Source organism: Bombina bombina, chromosome 5 (assembly GCF_027579735.1).
Source record: "Bombina bombina isolate aBomBom1 chromosome 5, aBomBom1.pri, whole genome shotgun sequence".
Taxonomy (NCBI): Eukaryota; Metazoa; Chordata; class Amphibia; order Anura; family Bombinatoridae; genus Bombina; species Bombina bombina.
In genome coordinates, this window is record NC_069503.1 from 234,009,905 (window position 1) to 234,023,537 (window position 13,633).

Below are 13,633 nucleotides of genomic sequence, written 5' to 3' on the forward strand. Positions count from 1 at the left end.
AAGTTTCACCACTCTTCCACTTGACATCATTTTACATTAACTATCCTCTGATACAGAAGAAGGTGATTAAGAGGCAGTCTGCTGAAAACACAGAAGTATCCCCGCTGTGGTCTTGCTGTGGAGAAGTCACCCCTCTTAAAACAGGGGATCCCATCGGCTGTGGCTCTGAAGCATCCAGTCCCAAACTCTCAGGTACTGGCTGAAGATGTCTTCTATTTCAATGTGTGACTGTCCCTCCTTCAGTAAGGACTACATAAGACCTTGGTTCTGGAGAGAGTCCTATTACAGGGGTGGTTTTTTCCATTTCTTCTCATCATCCAGTTTAACGCTAACATTCTGGTCCACATTCAGCTTCTGCAAGGGCCTCACATACGGCTAGATTACGAGTTTTTGTCGTTAAGGCTTGCGGGGCTAACGCTCCTTTTTTTCTTACCACTCCCTTAAGACAACACTGGTATTACAAGTTTTCTGCAAGCCGGCGTTAGCCTCAGAAAAGTGAGCGTTGAGCATAATTTAGCCCCACATCTCACTGTAATACCAGCGTTGCTTACGGCAGCAGTAAGCTGGCTAAACGTGCTTGTGCATGATTTCCCTATAGGAAACAATGGGACTGAGCTGGGTGAAAAAAACCCTAACACCTGCAATAAAGCAGTGTTCAGCTCCTAACGCAGCCCCATTGTTTCCTATGGGGAAATACATTTTATGTCTGCACCTAACACCCTAACATGAACCCCGAGTCTAAACACCCCTAATCTTACACTTATTAACCCCTAATCTGCCGCTCCGGACGCCGACGCCACCTACATTATACTTATGAACCCCTAATCTGCTGCCCCCAACATCGCTGACACCTACATTATATTTATTAACCCCTAATCTGCCACCCCCAACATCGCCGCCACCTACCTACAGTTATTAACCCCTAATCTGCCGACCCCAACGTCGCCGCTACAATAATACATTTATTAACCCCTAAACATAAGTCTAACCCTAAGTCTAACCCCCCTAACTTAAATATAATTTAAATTAAATGAAATTAATTTAACATAATTAAATAAATTAATCCTATTTAAAACAAAATACTTACCGATAAAATAAACCCTAAGCTAGCTACAATATAACTAATAATTACATTGTAGCTAGCTTAGGGTTTATATTTATTTTACATGTAAGCTTGTATTTATTTTAACTAGGTAGAATAGTTATTAAATAGTTATTAACTATTTAATAACTACCTAGCTAAAATAAGTACAAAATTACCTGTAAAATAAATCCTAACCTAAGTTACAATTACACCTAACACTACACTATAATTAAACTAATTACCTAAACTACCTACAATTAATTACAATTAAATTAAATAAACTAAATTACAAAAAAACCCCACTAAATTACAGAAAATAAAAAAAGAATTACAAGAATTTTAAACTAATTACACCTAATCTAATCCCCCTAAAAAAATAAAAAAGCCCCCAAAATAAACCCTATACTAAATTACAAATAGTCCTTAAAAGTGCCTTTTTACCAATATTTGTCTCAGCTCATGTATATCAGGAGAACTTTTTATCTGTTTAATAGCAAGGATTTTGTCGGGATCTGGCTTGATACCATCTCCATTGATGATGTGCCCAAAATATTTATATAAAATAGTTTATATTAGTCTGCCACTAATTTACTGCACTAACCACTTGAAGGTTATTATCCCCAAAGAAAATGCCATGACTATGTGGTTATTGTAATATTTACTTTCTGCATCTATATACACGGCAGTTAAAAAACGATAATAACAACCGTGGATTGGTTACATCCATTCACGTGTTTCATACTCTTCTTGTCATGAAAAGGTTGCTCTTTTGCCTGCAACAATAAATTTACAAAATCCAATTGTTATTTTGTGCATATGATAGTTAAAGTTGATAATAACAATTGTATACAGGCAGTCCCCGGGTTACAAGATAGGGACTTTAGGTTTGTTCTTAAGTTGAATCTGTATGTAAGTCAGAACAGGCACTTTTTTAGGTGAAACTCTAGCCAAACAATCTTTCTAATGAGGATACAGACAGCAGTGAAACCTCAAGTGGCTCTAACCCCATACCATACTCACCAGAACTAAATTGAATGGCGTTCTACTCAGGAAATGCAACAAATGCAACTTGGACAGATGTTTGTCTTAATATATTATTTATTTTTAACTGTGCATATAAATGCTTAAACATTTTCAAATACAGGTATTGTACAGTACAGTACAGTACTGTACACTACAACCTTAAACAACCTTAAACAAACATTTTCAAATATTGCAGTACAACCTTAAACAATCTTGGTAGAGGATGATGGACTTGTTGGAGAGTTGGATTTTGCTACTGGAGTTCATTTATTGAAGTATGCATCAAGGGAGGTTTATATAGAGCTTTTCTTTTTCTCATAGCCCTGTAGCATTTCAGACCTTCAGTAACTGTACGGTGAACTTTTGCAAACCTCTCTGTATCAGAATCTTGCTCCTCTAACTTTGCCATTCCTGCTTCAATAAGACGAAAAGCATCAGCTAACTCTTTTGTAAGAAACTTTTTCAGTTGTGGAGTTTCTATGTCCTGGGTTTCTTCCCTCAGTTCTATCTCCTGCTCTAGTTCCATTAGGTCTTCATTGGTTTGTTCCTGGCTATGGGAGTCGAGAACCTCGATGACATCATTTTCAGTGATGTTTAACTGCAGTTGATTACCCATAGCAACCACAGTTTGCCTGGTTTCAGCGATTTCATCATCCGTAAAACCCAGAAATTCTTGTGTCAATTGGGGGCACAATTTGTTCCAAACTCCTCTCATATTTGTCTCTTTCACTTCATTCCAAGCATCAGCAATATTTTTGATGGCATCATAAATATTATAATTTCTCCAGAAATCCGTTAAGGTCATCTCATCATTTTGGGTAGCCCTGACAGCTTGTGAGAATGTTCTCCGTAAATAATAGGCCTTAAAGGAGGCTATGACTCCCTGATCCATTGGTTGAATAAGTGATGTGGTGTTGGGGGGCAGAAATACCACCTTTACATTGGGGTGCATGACATCTAAAGTGGTTGGATGTCCAGGGGCATTGTCAAGGAGAATGTTAAAAGGAATGTTTTTGGCTAAGCAATAACGTTCAACAGCAGGGATAAAATGGTTCAAAAACCATTCTTCAAAGAGTGTCAATGTAACCCAAGCCTTTGAATTTGCCCTCCAAATAACAGGAAGAAATGCCTTGGTGATATTACGTAGTGCCCTCGGATTTAGGGAGTGATGCACTAGCAAAGGCTTGAGCTTTAAATCCCCTGATGCATTACCCCCAAGTAATAAAGTCAGCCTGTCCTTTGTTGCCTTATGTCCTGGTGCACTTTTTTCTTCTTTTGAAATGTATGTCCTCTCAGGCATTTTTTTCCAAAACAAGCCAGTTTCGTCTACATTAAAGATTTGTTCTGGCAAATAGTCTCCATCGTCAATAATATCTTCCAATATCTTGTTAAAATCACTTGCAGCACTTGCATCGGCACTCGCTGCTTCGCCTTGAACTTTAATATTATGCAAATTTGCTCTTTTTTTAAAGCGATAAAACCAACCCCTACTTGCAACAAATTCTTCATTACAAACACCTTCAATTGCTGTATGAGGTGTACCTGCAGCTTTTAAATCATTAAAAATGCTTCAAGCCTTTTCTTGCACTAAAGAAAGACTGATAGGTATATTATGCTGATTTTGGTCTTCTATCCAAATTGTCAGCAGCCTTTCCATCTGGATAACTAAACCACTGCGTTGCTTAGTAATAATTGTAGCATTCATTGGGGTGTAACCTTTCACATGGTCCATTATTCTACCTTTATATTTTAAAATTGTTGCAATTGTTGACCTACTGTAACCCAATTCTTTGCCAATGGATGATGGATTTTCACCTCTCCCTGATCTCTTTATTATTTCTACTTTCAGTTCCATGGTGATGGTTTTTCTTTTTTTTTTGCTGTATCACCAGCACTTGTTTGGGAGGCAGATTTGTTTTTGGGAGGCATTTTTGCAGGGTACAAAAACACTGTACAATACTGTACAGAACAGGTAATGTATGCAGTACGTACTGTCCTGTAACTTCCTGTACAGTAACTTCCTGTGTACGTACAGAATTTTTGTTCCCTCATCTCAACTACTGTAATTGTACGATCCATTCAGAAACATCAGGACTGACTTGTTACATAAGTCAGTCCTGATGTTTCCGAATCAAGCTATGACCACACGCCAGCTTATCTGGACATACCCTGTACTCGCTTCCGTTATATGCTTTTTTACATTACAGTAAGGATAACAAAGTATTTTACCTGTAATGTACACGTACAGTAATAGGACAGCTCCGCCTCCGGAATCTTCTTCTTTGTTCAAGTTTGAGTCACAGAGTTCTTCTAGGGAGACGCATCCACAGACCAATGAGAAGAGGGGTGTGTACAGGTCATGTGACCGGCGAGTGCAGACGTCAGTTCTTACAGAGGCAATGAGCTGACTTGAGGAGGGAATCCCTTGATGACACAGAGGAGTGACGGCACGGAGCGTCTGCATGGAGCGACGGCACTCTTGGTGATGTTTAGGTACACTTTTGTTTCCCCCAGGACCGAGCAGCACTGAACACATCAGTAAGTGTTTATTGCCACCTACTACACTTTGCTTGTGGGGCTTGATTTACAGTCGCTAGAGGCTCAAACATGTGATTCACAACCGAGCAGCCCTGAACACATCAGTAAGTGTTTATTGCTGTACTGTACTGTATTCACTTTGCTTGTGGGGCTTGATTTACAGGCGATAATACTAGAGGCTCAAACATGTGAAAGACTCTGTTCGTAAGTGCGAGTTGTACGTAAGTCGGATGTTCATAACCCGGGGACTGCCTGTATATTAAAGCATACATTATATCATTTATAACAAAAAGTCATCACAATTTGACAATTTGTCGAATATCTTTAATGTTTTTTAAGGCAAAAAGCTAATATCGCACTATATACTTTGCTAATATTTCAAACATGAACATTGTTTTGTTTCTTCATTTTAATTTTAAGCATGTAACATCTCTATTCTCTTTCATTAATTTGCATACAACGGCACTTGTAGCCATAAGATAATTGAACTCTGGTCTCATTGGATACTCTCAATCATGTGGTCTCCGCATCTTGATCGGACCTGAGAGAGGACTTACAGCAGTATACTACCTGAAAACATGATTTCTCAGAAAGAAAGAATGAATACACAAAACCAAGGCATTTCTATATATATATGTAAAGTTTAATTAAAATGTTTTTATGTTGTTTTAGGAATGTTTTTTTTATTATTATTATTGTGCAACGGGTGTAAACCTGCTCTCCACCAATGGGGAATCAGGTAGCGGCATCAATTATGTATTTAAAGACCGCCTGTTCAGCGGAAAGGTATGCTTTGGTTTGTAAAGCACTTTTTATGATTGTACAATGTTATTGCTCTTAAAAAAGATGGCTGGGACCGTTGAAACGCGTTGGGATAAAATAAAGATACATTTTATAATAGTATCTGTGAAATCATTTTCTTTTTGAGCACTGGGAAGGAGCCGGTAATCAGCATTATATACTGTGAGTATATTACACCTTTATTTTGGTGCAACTGTTTGATATCTCAGCAAGAATCCCTTTGTACCCAGAAACAGGAGAGGACAAGAGGGATATGAATAAACCAGCGCCTCCATTCAACACACCAAATCGTTTTGCACAGATTCCTAGAGAGACTGTGGGATGGCTGCGGTTTGACATTCTTAAAGGGAAAGTATCTAATCCATATTGTACACTGTGTTGTAAACTTATATCCTCTCTAATGGTCTGCAGCACACAGCTCAATCACTGATCATGTTCTTCCAGTGTGGACCCATACACTAAAATGTCATCCATGACGACAGGAGGGAACTCATCTCTCTTTCATTCAGATTTCAGGGGCAAAGAATATCCCGAAAGGGAGTCTGCAGAATCAAAACTGACCTACAGGTGTAATAAAGGTAGTCAGTTTGCAGCACTTCGGGTCTAGAGGTATCTGGCAGAAGCCACTGGAAGCATCTAGTGTGGAGAAGAACCAGTTTCAGAGCTATATCTTCAAGCGGCGGCAGCACATATCTCTCTCTTTTCACCTCCTCAATCAGCCATTTCAAATCTACTCAGATGCGTACCTTCCCTTTCTTCTTCACAAAAGGCACAATGGGAGCACAGCAGTAATGGGAACCAAGGTTTGGTTCCCAAGGACTTTTGCCAGCTGAGGCTGTCAAGGCAGTTTTATGACAACTTCTCCAATAACTCCCATATTCTTCATATGCAGAAGTTCCTTCTTCACTTGAGGCATGAGGAGGAATGGAATTCTATGAGGAGTAGTAATGCTGTATGGGACTGCATCAACTTTAAGTGCTATTCGGACTGGCTCGCAGTTTAGCAGGCCCAATTCACCAAACATGTCTTCGCTAATCTCATTTACTCTGACGACAAGGCCCAGACCACAGGCTGCTTTCCTGCTCAATATATTGTTAACACACTGTCCTCTAATTACATGTACCCACATTGTGAATTTCTTCTGTTTGTACTCACAGATAGCAAGAAATTTCCCCGCACAATCAATGCGGCCTCATGGACTGTGAACTTGCATCGTAACTTTTGCCAGCTGAGGCTGTCAAGGCAGTTTTATGAATGCTGCGAGGGACATAACGGTAATGTCTGCTCCTGTGTCAATCTTGAAGGCAACCTTGGTTCCCATTACTGTAAGGGTAACCCGCCAATCTTCATCTGAAACAGACTGTTCAACAACAATGGACACTTCTTGAGCTTCCTGGTCACTGTCCACCTGCATCTCTTTAATGGACTCAGTTTTACACACCACTTCGATATGGCCCATTCAATTGCACTTTCTACATCTTTTATCTTTAGCGGGGCATATGGCATTCTGATCATGGGTACAGTTACATCGTGTGCAAAAAGCCTGTTGAACCCATCCGCTTCTGGGCCTATCTGCTGCCCTTGGTCTACCACTCACACTCTGCCTATCACCTGTAGCTCTCATGAACTCTCATCCACTTCATCCACAATAATCTCAGACCTCATGTCAGCACTTTGCTTTATCACCAGTTCACTCTGGCGGGCCATTCTAATAGCCCAGTCTAACGTCAATTCAGCCTCCAACTGCAGCTTCAGTGAGACCTCAGCATCTGCAATTCCTATAACTATTCTGTCTCTGGTTTGCTCTTCTTTAGCAATACTAAACTCACAGAATTCAGCTAATTCACACAGGCTGCGCACAAACAGGCCCTCTCATGAATCAAATTACGTTTGGGCACAAAGTGAGCACTGAGTTTGTTGAAAACTATTTCAAAGTCAAACTCTTCCCCTTCTTGGAATGTAAAGGCATTAAACACTGGCTCCACATCTGTCCACATATAGTATAAAAGAGAATTAACTTGTACTTCACCCCTTTCCATGTCCAGCTTGGAAGCAATCCTGAAGCGTTTAAACCGCTGACGCCATGTGGGCCAAGGTGCAGGCTGAGAGAAATCGAAAAGGCTCAGGTGGAATAAATTTCGACATTGTCATTAATCAGGAAACAGAAGCACAGGCAAGTACTTCTGACACCATGTCATGAGATGCAGGACACAGCATAGAAGGTATAACTCAGTTTTATTGCAGAACATAGAAGTTTTACATACTGCACAATGCATCCAGAATTTTAACTGCGACATAGACAATAACGGCTATAGGCTACGCCCCATCCAGTGATGTCACACTCCCACTCTCATCACAATGTCCACGCAAAAAAAAAACTAAATAATATGTTTTGATACACCACACTACTCCACCGTGGTGGATTTTAAGCAAAATCATTACATTCTTTTATCTGAAACTGTGCAAGCAAAAGTAGTTTGAACATTATGCTTTGTGATAAAAAAAATTTTTATTTATTTATTTTAAAGTACTAGTATTTGTTAAGAATTATGTCCTTGACAAATCTGTAAAAAAAACAATCAGTTATTGTTGCTGTATGTTTTACAAAAAAAATTATTTGCTGATGTCTCCCTTTTTCATTAGGGGCAAGACATATTTCTAATTATGGGGTGATATGGGTGTCTTTCCAGCGGTTACACCACCACAATCAGAAGCAGCAGTATGATGTATATGAGGATTATAACAATATTATGGCAATTACCTGACAGCTGAAAATACAATTGGCCACCAATTTAAAAGAAATAAGAGGTAAGATTTCGCTTTGTCTTGCAGAGAGGAACTTTTAGAGAGGAGCTACCTCTTCTTACTGTAATCATTTGATTCCCACCTTAGCCTGTTTACCCCTTAATTGAAAGAGGGAAGTCTCTTTTTTTTCCAAATGAGTAGTCAGATACTCCATTTTAGTGATTTGTTGTATATGCAAGTGTATCTGTTGTAGCCAAGAGCACTGTAAAAGTTACATATACAATAACCTGGTACCTAGAGGGTATGAAATCCCTCTATTATATATGAGCAGTGAGGCACATCTTTTGTTTTTTTCTTTCCCCTCATAAAATAAATATTAGGTGACCTACCAACGAGTGGAGTATAAGAAGAGGTCATCCAAAACAATGCAGAAAAGGTAGACTCCAATCCAAGTGTAAAATTTGTATTCCTTGCATAGGATAAGATCCAAGCAAACCGTTCTACTAAGAAGGTACCTGACTTATTGAAACTGGGGTCTCATACCAACCCCTATGAAGAAATGGTGTTTAGTAAGCAGGTAATACTATTGTAATCTCCACAAGCAAATTACAGGAGCACATGACTCACTCTATAGGGGAGATAAGGGCTTTGCATTTGACATTTTTCCTTATAAAACATCTTCCTGGAATCAATTGACCCAGGTGACCATTGTGCCGTGGAGGTCACCTGAATTCTAGGGAGAAATGTAAAGCCAAAAAGGGAAATTTCTCTTCAAATGAGGGGTTTTATATTCCGCTGGAATAGAGTTTGAGTCATGTGATTCACTGGAGTCCCCTACTTTTTGGCCTACAGCTTGCACTTTATCTGTGTATCTTTATTATTATACACTGTAGCATTTCTATTATTTGGGTACAGATACTCTTATCATTTTACAACTCTACATGTTAAAGAGACAATGTACTCAATAGACTTGTGCGCCGCCAAAAAATTTGTTTTGTTTAGTTTTCAATTAACTAAAAAATAATTTAGTTTCGGCAAATTAGTTTAGTTAAGTTTTAAAAAAAATTGTTTTGGCAAATAAGTTGTTAAATCATTTTTGGATTTGTTCGTTTTTTCGGATCCATTCTTTATTCATATCAATTATTCTATTCTGAAGTTATAGAATAATGCATAAAAAAATAAAGAATGGATCCAAAAAACGAAAGGATCCGAAAAAAATCTATATTTTAATATGCCTGCGATTGCCGAAACAAAATTATCTAAAACCGCCTTCCCCCCACATCACTAACACTACCTAAGCCAAATAACGCCTAAACCGCCATTCCCCGACTTTGCCAACACTAACTAAACCTATTGACCACTAAACCGCACCCCCCCACATCGCCAACACTAACTAAATCTATTAACCCCTAAAACGCACCCCCCACATTGCCAACACTAACTTAACCTATTAAACCATATACCGCACCCCCCCCCACATCGCCAACACTAACTAAGCCTATTAACCCCTAAACTGCAGTTCCCCGACATCGCTGACACTAACTAAACCTATTAACCACTAAACCATACCCCCACATCACCAACACTAACTAAACCTATTAACCCCTAAACCGCAGTTCCCTGACATCGCTGACACTAACTAAACCTATTAACCCCTAGACCGCACCCCCAACATCGCCAATACTACCTAAACCTATTAACCCCTAAACCAAAAGCCTTATTTACTAACTACCTAGTTAAAATAAATACAAACTTACCTGTGAAATAAAAGTAAAACCTAAGCTGCCTTATACTAAAACCTAACATTGCAAAAATAAAAAAATACCATTACAAAACATAACAAACGAAATTCTCCAAAACAATAAAAATGATTCCTATTCTAACACCCCGTTTATAAAAAGAAACACCTCAAAATAAATCTATAATAAACTACCAAGGGCCCTTAAAAAGGCCTTTCATAGCCCCTTAAAATGGCCTTTTGTAGGGCATTGCCCTAAAGAAATCAGAACTTTTTCTATAAAATAAAAACAAACACCCTCTAACATTACAAACCTCCACCCCCCAAACCCACAAAATAAAAATAAAGCTAATCTACCCATTGCCCCGAAAAGCGCATTTGTATGGGCATTGCCCTTAAAAGGGCATTCAGCTCTTTTAGTGCCCATTAAAATTAAAAAAATGCCTATTTTAAAAAATAAAAAACACCCCAAAAATAAAAAAATACATTAGAAAAAATAAGAAACTAAGTATCCAAAATAATAAAAAAGATTCCTATTCTAATACCCCATTTAAAAAAAAAAAACACCCCAAAATAAAAAAATCCCTAATCTATAATAAACTACCAAAAGCCCTTAAAAGGGCCTTTTGTAGGGCATTGCCCTAAAGAAATCAGCTCTTTTGCTAAAAAAAAATAAAAACAAACACCCTCTAACATTGCAAAACCCACCCCAAACCCACAAAATAAAAATAAGGGCAGTAAAAGAGCTGAATGCCCTTTTAAGGGCAATGCCCATACAAATGCCCTTTTCAGGGCAATGGGTAGATTAGGTTTTTTTAGTTAGGTTTTTTATTTTTTTATTTTGTGGGTTGGGGGTTTTGTAATGTTAGGGGGGGTTTGTTTTTATTTTTAAGCAAAAGAGATGATTTCTTTAGGGCAATGCCCTAGAAAAGGCCCTATTGGTAGTTTATTATAGATTCGTTTTTTTTTATTTTAGGGTGTTTTTTTTTTTTTTTTTTTTAAACAGGGTATTAGAACAGGAATATTTTTTATTATTTTGGATAATTTAATTTGTTATTTTTTGTAATGGTAGTTTTTTTATTTTGTGGAATTGCAGTTTTTTTTTGTAATGTTAAGTTTTTTATTTTTCTAATGTTAGGTTTTAGTGTAAGTAGCTTAGGTTTTATTTTGGCGATGTCGGGGAATAGCGGTTTAAGGGTTAATAGCTTTATTTAAGGATTTAGTTGATGTCGGGGAACTGCGGTTTAGATAGAACAATGAAAAATTATGAATAATGGATTCGAAAAATTCGGAAACTAATTTATTCATTTTCAGAATTTTTCGGGATGTGCCGATTCGGAAATTCGGATGCATTCGAATCTCCGAATCGGCCAAAATTCAGGCAAAAGCGAAATTTGGCCGAAACTAAACGCATATGTCTAGTACTCAAACTTGTAGCTAATAATATTTTATTGTATATGGACTGCGCTCTTCCCCATGAGGTTTATTTCTATCACTGTCTATAGTTTTCATAATATTTCTGATATTGTGGTATTTACATTTTTGGTAAAGGTGGTGGTTTCAATAGGAAAAAGAAACTATTTCAAATGACAACTTAAAGGGGCAGTCTAATCACAAAATGTTATTGTTTAAGAAGATACTGTACATATTCCCTTTATTACTCATTCCCCAGTTTTGCATAACTAACAGAGTTATATTAATATACTTTTTACCTCTGTGATTACCTTTTATCTAAGCCTCTGCAGACTGCCCACTTATTTCAGTTCTTTTGACAGACTTGTCAATCAGACTCATAAATAACTCCACAGAAGTGAATATAATGTTATCCATATAGCACCCATGAACTGTGCTGTCAAGCTGTGAAAACTGTCAAAATTCCCTGAGATCAGAGGCAGCTTCAAGGTCTTAGAAATTAGCATATGAGCCTACCTAAGTTTAGCTTTCAACAAATAATACCAAGAGAACAAAGCAAATTTGATGATAAAAGTTAATTGAAAAGTTGTTTAAAATTGCATGCCCTGTCTGAATCATGAAAATTTAATTTTCACTAGACTGTCCCTTTAAAGGTGAAGGAGCCATTTGTAAACAATTTAATACACTCCAGAAGGTAAAATTTATAATTTGGAGCACATTAAAGAACATTTTACAGTAAAAATCATTTGAATCATTTTACAATGCATTGTGGTCTCATTAGTGTTTGAATACTTTATATCATTATACAGTGCCATATGGTCATTATCAGTATCTATATAATCATAATCAAACAGTATATTAATATATAATCAGATTTTATTTACAAAGGTGTTTGTTTTCAGTTTATCTTTTTTTTTAAATGAATTTTTATTCGGTTTTAGAATGAGAGGTAACATTTGGGGACTCGCAGGACCCCTGATCTAACATACACAAACAAAAGGATCGGACACGCAGGTCCGGTTGCAATAGCTGTTCAAACATTGATATATCATGGATAAATTGCAGGGAAAGGTAACACTTGGAGACACACAGGAACCCTGTTCAAACATACACAAAACAAAAGGATCGGACACACAGGTCCAATTGCAATAGCTGTTCAAACGTTGATGTATCATAAGTAAATTACAGGGATATGTGGTGAAAATAATTCACCAAGGTGGAACCCTAGTGTGGGCTCTAGAAATAAGGGGGGGAGGAGTAATACTTATAGATTAGATTTAATTCCAGAGACAAGTAATATGCACATTGTGTCTAGTACATACTTTACCCAGCACTTATTGTGCCTAACACCCACTACATCTGGCCCTCATTACACCTAGCACATGCCGTACCCAGCACACATTCGCTGTACTTCACTCATTGCATTTAGCATAAACCATACACAGCGCACACAGTTCCCCAGCACACAATATACCTAGCACACACTGTACTTAACCCAAATTGTACCCAGCATACCCTGTGCCTGGCACACTTCATACCTAGCACACATTGTACCCAACACACATAGTACCTGGAGCCTACTGTGCCTAGCTCACACTATGCTCAGCACACACAGCACCCGGCACCCACCTTGCCTAGCACGCGCAGTACCCAGCACACAATGAACCAAGCACTCACCGTAGCCAGCACTCATTGCATCTAACACGCTCTGCACCTAGCACACACTGTACCTAGCACCCACTGTACTTCGCTCAAACTGTACCTAGCCCATGCCGTACCTAGCACACATTGTACCTAGCACACATTGTACCTAGCACACATTGTACCTAGCACACACTGTACCTAGCACACACGGTACCTAGCACACACGGCACCTAGCACACGCGGTACCTAGCACACACGGTACCTAGCACACGCCGTACCCGGCACCCCCCCTTGCCTGGCACACGCCGTACCTAGCACACGCCGTACCTAGCACACTCCGTACCTAGCACACGCCATACCCGGCACCCCCCTTGCCTGGCACATGCAGTACCTAGCACACACTGAACCTAGCACACACTGTACCTAGCACACACTGTACCTAGCACACATTGTACCTAGCACACACTGTACCTAGCACACACTGTACCTAGCACACATGGTACCTAGCACACGCGGTACCTAGCACACACGGTACCTAGCACACGCCGTACCCGGCACCCCCCTTGCCTGGCACACGCCGTACCTAGCACACGCCGTACCTAGCACACGCCGTACCTAGCACACGCCATACCCGGCACCCCCCTTGC

General features: G+C 38.9%; 1 protein-coding gene across 1 annotated transcript; it reads right to left on the reverse strand.

The window, feature by feature from the left end:
• Positions 1–2,360: 2,360 nt before the first annotated feature.
• On the reverse strand, positions 2,361–3,962 carry LOC128661427 (tigger transposable element-derived protein 1-like). Its single transcript, XM_053715681.1, has 2 exons — positions 3,884–3,962; positions 2,361–3,634 (listed from the first exon to the last, which is right to left on the reverse strand). The coding sequence occupies exons 1-2, from the start codon at positions 3,960–3,962 to the stop codon at positions 2,361–2,363; spliced, it is 1,353 nt and encodes a 450-aa protein (XP_053571656.1).
• Between the last annotated feature and the right edge of the window lie 9,671 nt (positions 3,963–13,633).

What these genes read in the sequence shown, in the direction of transcription:
- LOC128661427 (XM_053715681.1), bottom strand. Translation starts at nt 3,962, where the DNA reads ATGGAACTGAAAGTAGAAATAATAAAGAGATCAGGGAGAGGTGAAAAT. An exon ending in TGGCAAAGAATTGGGTTACA is followed by an intron (nt 3,635 to 3,883) that starts GTAGGTCAACAA and finishes CACCTCATACAG; the next exon opens with CAATTGAAGGTGTTTGTAAT.